The sequence below is a fragment of the Hippocampus comes genome, unplaced genomic scaffold (assembly GCF_001891065.2).
Source record: "Hippocampus comes isolate QL1 unplaced genomic scaffold, H_comes_QL1_v1.1 scaffold43, whole genome shotgun sequence".
NCBI lineage: Eukaryota > Metazoa > Chordata > Actinopteri > Syngnathiformes > Syngnathidae > Hippocampus > Hippocampus comes.
This window is the reverse complement of record NW_017805276.1, coordinates 31456-39072: the sequence shown is the minus strand read 5'-3', so window position 1 is coordinate 39072 and position 7617 is coordinate 31456. Positions and strand designations below refer to the sequence as shown.

At 45.6% G+C, this 7617-nt stretch overlaps 1 protein-coding gene across 1 annotated transcript; it reads right to left on the bottom strand.

Annotated features, from left to right (window-relative positions):
- Positions 1-4363: 4363 nt before the first annotated feature.
- Positions 4364-6169, bottom strand: LOC109516053 (homeobox protein six1b). Its single transcript, XM_019870237.1, has 2 exons — positions 5293-6169; positions 4364-5001 (listed from the first exon to the last, which is right to left on the bottom strand). The coding sequence occupies exons 1-2, from the start codon at positions 5850-5852 to the stop codon at positions 4707-4709; spliced, it is 855 nt and encodes a 284-aa protein (XP_019725796.1). The 5' UTR covers positions 5853-6169; the 3' UTR covers positions 4364-4706.
- Between the last annotated feature and the right edge of the window lie 1448 nt (positions 6170-7617).

Below are 7617 nucleotides of genomic sequence, written 5' to 3'. Positions count from 1 at the left end.
GTGGGGTGCGGGGAGGAGTTGGTGGGGGGAGTTCATTCAATCACATAGTCTGGCCATGGACTGCGCAATTTTAAAAGTATTCTCTCAAATTGCAACTCCCACCGTATGTGTTAATAGCATACGATGGAAAGTCAAAGCTAATAATTGTAACGCTCATACTGCATAGACCAGCGGTCTCCAACCCCTGAAGCTGGCCAGTTTGAAGGCTGCTGCAGACTGAGAGCCGCCATTACTCACACTTAACATCAGAGTTGTAACTCTTAGATTTCAATCAGGAGTGAGGATAGATTCATGAGGTCCACCGCAATATGTAAGCCGCCATTTAGCGAAGAGCCGTGACAATGCTCCGGTCACACACAGATTGCTGCGTCCTTTTCCACAGTTAGGTCTCCATATCGGATATGAGTGTGCCATAGGGAAAGAGAGCTGTCGCGTGGCAGTGAATGGAGTCAGCAGAGGTGGTCAATTTACAAAATTTTGCCAGTCCATCATTCGTCATGTGTCAGCGGCCTGGGGTCCGTAATCCTGAGTCTGTAATCTTTTCAAGGCGAACCAAACTAATCGCCAGTCGGTGAGTCCGTCATGTTATTGTATCCGCCTGTATGTGAAACGGGCGTCCGTCAGTGACGTACTGATGGACCACCTCTGGGACTCCACCCACAAGTCTCTCTTTTTAAACATGCCGTCTTAGCATGTCTATGAAATCACAAAGGGTTAGGGTTAGGTGACCCTAATTCTAACCCTGACCCTATACCTAACACAGTTCTAAACATCTCGTCATGATTCGAGAGTTGAACTGGCTCCTGTTTAAAGGTTAGCCCATTTAGAATTTGACTTTAAACTGCCTCAATTTAACATATACCCGCTTTTAGAGTCGGTGTGCGCAAGACCGTTTTTGACAAATAACTGCTTAAAAATTTAACATGACATGACAACGTGTCGGGAGGCTACAGAGCAAACATTTGAAAATGGGCCTTGAAGAGGAAAATTTTTGGAAATGATACCATTGCCGTTCTGGTGGCAACAGTAGTATACAAAAATGAATGATGTGTGTCTGAGTCATACAGTAAGTGTAGTCTGGCTATGCACGCGTACATCACAATTAAATTAATGAGAGCGGAGCACGGTGCTGTCGAAACAATGTTTACACCACCAGCAAAGGGACATTTACCACATTGCTGTGGCCAACAATGTAGCATGACTTAACACATCAAAAATACACAGAATACTGTATTCAGTAGCTGGGACCATCCGGAAGGACATGCATGTAGTTTGTCTTTGTCATTGCGAACTCCTGGACATTGCGCATTCCAGACTTTGTAGTTAATTTTGCATGTCTGTGTGAACTATAATAATGTTGTCATTGTTCTCTGTCCCTGAAAATGTCAATCACTAAAGAGAAAAACATTGCAAGTTCTTGTCGTGTAAGCATAGCCTTGCAGACTTGCACTTTCTTTCTCTTGCTTTCACACACACACACACACACACACACACACGTCCACGTTGAGCCTGCATGTGCCTTTCGGCCAGGCAAGAACATTGTCAGATCCATGCATCATTGGTAAGAAAATCTCTCTCGACTACCCCCTTCCCTCGGCTCTAAGGCAGGCCTGAAAAGATCCTTTTGTCCCTGATCAACCCCGCCCCCCCCCCTCCCCACATCCCCTTCCCTTCGTCACCTTCCTCACCACCCTCCTCCACCTCGTGATTATTATGGATACCTGGGAGCGTCTCACATGTGCGGCAAGGCTACCCGACCTTCTGCCAGACCACGTACGAGGCCGCTCACCCCAGAAAGTGTTCATAGAGCAGACGCACACCCTTCCTGGTGCCAGCGCAAACATCAGCGTGAGGCCGACTGCGCAAGCTCACGTTCGCCATGTTTATTTGCACACGTCCAGACCCTTCCTGCTGTTGATTTAGAGCCACTGCCACTTTACAAGCATGACAAATGAAATGCCCCGTTGATGACTCGAACCCTGTTTGCCATCAGCAGCTGTTGTTGCTGGCAGCGACGAGCCCAACCTGCGCTTTTTGTCACTAAACGCCTGCTTGCCGATGGAGGCCTTGTGTGGAGAGACACATGGCGGCTGATATGCCGCATAGATTTATGAAAGCAACATTTCTCCCCCCCCTACCCCGATTCGGAAACGAGGGATTTGAGGGTGATTAAAAGCAGCGGGTGCGGGTTTCCATATTGGACTGATTTTAGTCTTTCACACATCCTGAAGGTGACTGATGGCCTCTCGCTGTCATGTGGCCCTCAGAGCCTTTTTAATCCTGGCTGTGTCTCTGCCGTTCTGGACATGTTGTCATTAGATTAACAGGTATGAGGAGTCACTTCGGTGGCTTTGTGATCACCTGTTTGTTAATTTGTGAATATTTAGCCACAGTCTTGTGCCAAGAAGCAGAGCCACACGCTGTGTGATCGGGTCATCAGAAGCTCGGCTCTCTGCTGACCTCTGCCGAGTGCCAAGCGTCGTTTATGTTCGGTTATTGCGTTCGATCGCACAAAGCAGCAATACAAACCATCGCGGTCTACCTAATGCGTTCATCAACACGTGTTGAGTCACTTGTTTATAATATGCAGCTCTCGGTCGCACTCATTTTGTGTCTCCAAAGTCTCCTTCTTGTTTTCCGCAGTATTAGAACAGCGGTTCCCTCCCAGTGTGCCATGGCGCATTAGTGTGCCTTAAGAGACTATCCAATTTCACTGAATCTGTCTGAAAATGATCATTTATTTACAAATGATGTGTCTTTGTCCATCCATCTATGCCAGCGAAAGAAAAATGGAATGCTCTTTCGCTAGATATTGACCCGCAGATCCATTTGGTTTGGTGGTATGTGCCAAGAGATTTTTCACAAGTGTAATATGTGTCATGGGTTGGAAAACACTGATTCGGCTCTGTCCTTCAGACCAAACACTTCGTCTTCTTCACCTGACACTCACCAAAACATGTTTGTGCCCAGTCATGCGTCATGGTCCTGTGCTAAGACTTTGAACAGGACCAAGCAGTCATTTGTTGAATATTTTAGATGTAATAAGATCATGAGGGTGAGTTCAGGGAAGGTCATGGCGTAATTGAAACCGGAACATCTCCTGCACTTTTTTTTACACCGCCGCTTGCTTGTCGCCATTGTCAACATTTATCTGAATGTTGAATCGTTTAATAGTCACGAAATGCCTAACCTTGGTGGTGTTTCGCAACTTTTTAAACTCCACTTCTACATTTAGTCACGTTTTCCCATTTCGTTATATTTGGTGTTATATTGATTCTTTTACTTGTGATTGAACATGTTTGACAGCACTAATTTTTCCATTTTATCTGGACAGAGGCCCTGAAAAAAAAATATCACATACCAGCCGAACACGTAAGAATCTGCAGCTATTAGTCTTTCCGGGGTTGTAAGGAACATTATGGAGCGACGTGATGATGCAAAATAGCTGGGGGCGCCCACCCACTCACCCCCAAAACGAAAGTGGGTGCTCCGTCCCTGCAGCCCGGCAATCTTTGCAATCAGGCAGTAATGCTAACAGCAACTGTTTCAGATTATGCTGCAGGAAATCCTCGGTGCTCTCTGCTCGAAACAATTTACCCTGACATGAGTGTGTGGGAGAGTTGGGGGGGGGGGACGTCTTCTTTATATTCAGGCCCCATTCTGATAACCTTATCTCCCCCACAATAAATTTAAAAATATGTTGGATTATTTGTAATATTATTTTAGCCAGTTTTGCGAGTGCTAATATCTATCGCATGTTGGTTTGCACTGTATATTTATTTCATCAGCCAGTGAACTTGACCTTTATTTATGTTTTTTTTTCCTTTCTCCAACAGGATGTTTGCTGTTTAGGTCTGAAAACGGACGTTCTTATAAAAGATGAGTGCTCACTCTTTCCCATGGCCCGCAATCGACAAGACGAACTCAATAGACAGCGAAAAAAAAACATGGCCGAGTAGCAAAAAAAAAAAAAAAAGTAATTCGTCCCCCCCGCCTGCAAAAAAACCCCCAAAAAAACCGCACCTGAAACAAAAAAAAACTAATTAGCGTTTGTTTTCCCTCGTCGAGTACATGAGCAACTGTTCTAACAGGACGTAATACTTTTATCGAGATTTATAATTAACCAAACAAGCGACTTACTTTTCAGCTTTTTTTGTTTTCTGCCACGTGTTAACTTGTGGCGATGAGATCTCGAAGTTTTTCGAATCGTGCGCAAAAATGAACATGAGAGAGAGAGAGAGAGAGAGAGAGAGAGAGAGAGAGAGAGAGAGAGAGAGAGAGAGAGAGAATGTTTTGTTTGTTTGTTTGTTTGCTTGCTTGCTTAAATCCACAAATATAAACCACTGCAGAATGAGGTCAGACAAATCCATTACTTTTAGTTTTATTTGGAACTAATGGCAGGACCTGACTAGAATTATTTTAACAAAATATAAATTAAGAAAACGAGTAGTCCGCATAAGTGTTTTGTTCAGGGTTTTAGGTCTTGTTTGGGCTTTCATGTGCAAGAGATAATAAAAACCTCCCGTCGGGGCGATATACAGATTAAGCGCATAAAGGAATTTTAAGTTCGAATCACATTTAACGACAGGTCAGTCTATATAATAAGGTATAGGCTACAATCGTGTTATTTCATACATCAATCTGATACACTCATCAGTCCTCTTTTGTATTTGTTTTTTTTTTCTTCGTCAAATAAAATAGCGTCTTTAAGAGCCCAAATCCACAAGGCTGGAGGTTAGGGGTCCCAACAAGGAGTCCTGCAGCTGGTGCGGGTGTCCGTGCATGCCGTGCACCGGCTGTGGGGCCCCCAGGCCGGGCATGGAGTACGCGGAGGCCCCGGGGTGGACCATGTTGCCCTGGAGCAAAAGCGCAGAGTTCTGGTCGGGGCTCTGAGGGGGAGAAAATTCGTCCTCCGAGCTGGACATGAGCGATTTTCCTCCGTCCAGCGGGGACAGCTGGTTCTGTTTGTTGCCGCCTGCGTTGTTGTTTTCGCTGTTCTCCCTGCATGGGAGAAATGACACGACAGCATGGCGTCAAATCAGGGTGCATCTTGTGATTTCTTATTGGCAATTCCGAGAGGATTTTCTTCACTCATAGTCCTAATTGAATAATATAGTAAATTAAAAACAAAACAGAAATTGAAATAATCAAATAGGAAAATGTAAAACTGTATTTTGGAAGAGCAAAAATATTCAAGCGTGTGTTCTGCTTATTTTCGAATCCATGCACCCTGAAAAAAAATATTTTAACCACGGTGGTTGTGATTTATAGTATGGACGTGTTTTGGAGTACCTTTCCTTGGCCTCCGCGGCTCTGTCCCGCTGCCGTCTGTTTTTGAACCAGTTGCTGACCTGCGTGGTGGTCAGTCCCGTGGCCTCGGCCAGCTCCCTCTTCTCCCGCGGGGACGGGTACGGATTATGCGTGTACCACTCCCGCAGGACCCCCCTGGACTTCTCTTTAAAGCAGTAGCTGGTCTCCTCGCCGTCCCATATCGTGCGCGGCAGTGGGAATTTCCTCCTCACGCGGTACTTCCCCACGGCGCCGAGCGGCCGACCGCGCAGCTTCTCCGCCTCCACGTAGTGCGCCTTGAGCCACAGCTGCTGCAGTTTGGGGTGGTTGTGCGCGGAGAACTGGTGGCTCTCCAGGATCTTGTAGAGCTCCCGGAAATTGCCCCGGTGGAAAGCCACCACCGCTTTCGCCTTCAGGACGCTCTCGTTCTTGTGTAGGTGGTCGCAGGCGGGGAGCGACCACAAGAAGCGACCGAGCCTCTCCAGGTTGCCTCCCTGCTGCAGCACCTCACACACGCACGCCACTTGCTCCTGGGTGAAGCCGAAAGACGGTAAAATCGACATGATGGGAAAAGAAATCCCCCCAAATGGACGTTTATGTCTTCTTCTTTTCTCGTCGCGATGCAAATCCTTCCGCGTTTGGCCTGCCCACTCTCCTCTCCTCTCCTCTCCTCGATCTCCGCTCCTCGCCGCACTCCCTTCACTCTCCGGCAGATTTGGGATGTTGATTGTCGGGACAATTTGTTCCTCGAGGAGATATGTCAGGCTTAAAGGGAGCCCAGTGCGTTCCGGTGATTGGCTCTGCGTCTGCCCTAAACCCCTGTACAGCAGAGCAGCACTGACTTTGCAGCTCCGTTTCCTCCCCAGAGGCAGCGCGTCAGGGGCTGAAATAGGAGCGCGCCTCCACCTCCACCTCCACCTCCCGCCCCCACGGCAGCTCCTAAACACTAATCAATTATTGCAGACCTCTTAAAGGCCGCATTAAACTGCTTCGACGATGTAGATATTATTTAGAGTCGGGATTAATCGCACATGAGCAGGGGTAAACCTTTCAAAATCGTAGTCATGCAAAAATCTGTACCAGATAAGCAAATTAAAGTGGCAAGATGTATTTGTTGGGCGCGGGGGTTCATTTGATTGTTATAGTGAGTTTTTGTGCGTGTGGATGCGAGTGTATGTGTGTGTGTGTGTGTGTGTGTGTGTGTGTGTGTGTGTGTGTGTGTGTGTGTGTGTGTGTTGAGGCCTTTCTTGTAAACGCCCATCTCCCTTAATTACATACAGATTGTTGTATCTGCACTACCTTTTCACAGTCTAATAATTACCGAGGCCGTTTATTTTATGGGGTGATATAATTTAATAAGTTCCTATGATGGCTAGGTTTGGTGTCCCAGTAAGCACGTCTTTTGTAAGACAAACCACAACTTGCCAAACGGTCTATAGACCACGTGTGTGTGTGTGTGTGTGTGTGCGGGGGGGAAGCGCATGCGTGTGTTTGTGCGTGTGAGAAAGAGACTCTGACACGATTCATTGGCTGTACAGTATACAAAAACAAATCTCAATTGCAACTCTGACGCGTTAAATTTACTATGGTCCTAAAAGCGAGAGAGCGACCCTGATATGATTCATTTTGATATACAAGGCTGCACAATCCAAAAACAATCTCGATGCAACTCTGTCGCATTAAATTGAAAAATAGGGCTACGTATCTTTTTTTTTTTTTAATGAAGACTTGACACTTCAAATTTATATGCATGACGTCTGTTGAATTATGTCCACGAGGGGGGAAAAAACCCATCACGCTGAGTTATCTAAGCCGTTTCCTCCTTTATTTTTCTGCCTCATCATGTTTTTGTAGGGTTTTTTTTTCTCTGAATTTTTACTGGCCTCGATTTCAGATTAGACCGGCAACGTAGTGGCTCTATGCGGCGTTTTTTTCGGTGGGCTGAAACACTAAACCGATCCATTAGTAAATGAGTTCGAGGTACCACATTGGTCCGTGTGCTGCAGCAGTTGTTGGTTCGAGCCTCAAGGATCACATTTCTTTGTCTACGCCCTGCACACTCTTGAAACCGGATTCCCCTTTTTAAAATGCTTATATATTTAAAAATGAGATCGAAGTTGTTGCATTCGTGTTGCATGGTTACTCGTGTGCTCATATACTTAATTAAATCAATATGTTTTGATCAAAGTGTAAGTAATTAACATCAATTTAATTGTAATAAGTGTTGTTTTTTTTACCTTTACAAAGATAGACTGGGGTCAAACTTGCCCGAGTGTTGTGATTTTTTTAATTGATTAATTCTTGATTATTTTTTACGATTTTTGTAAA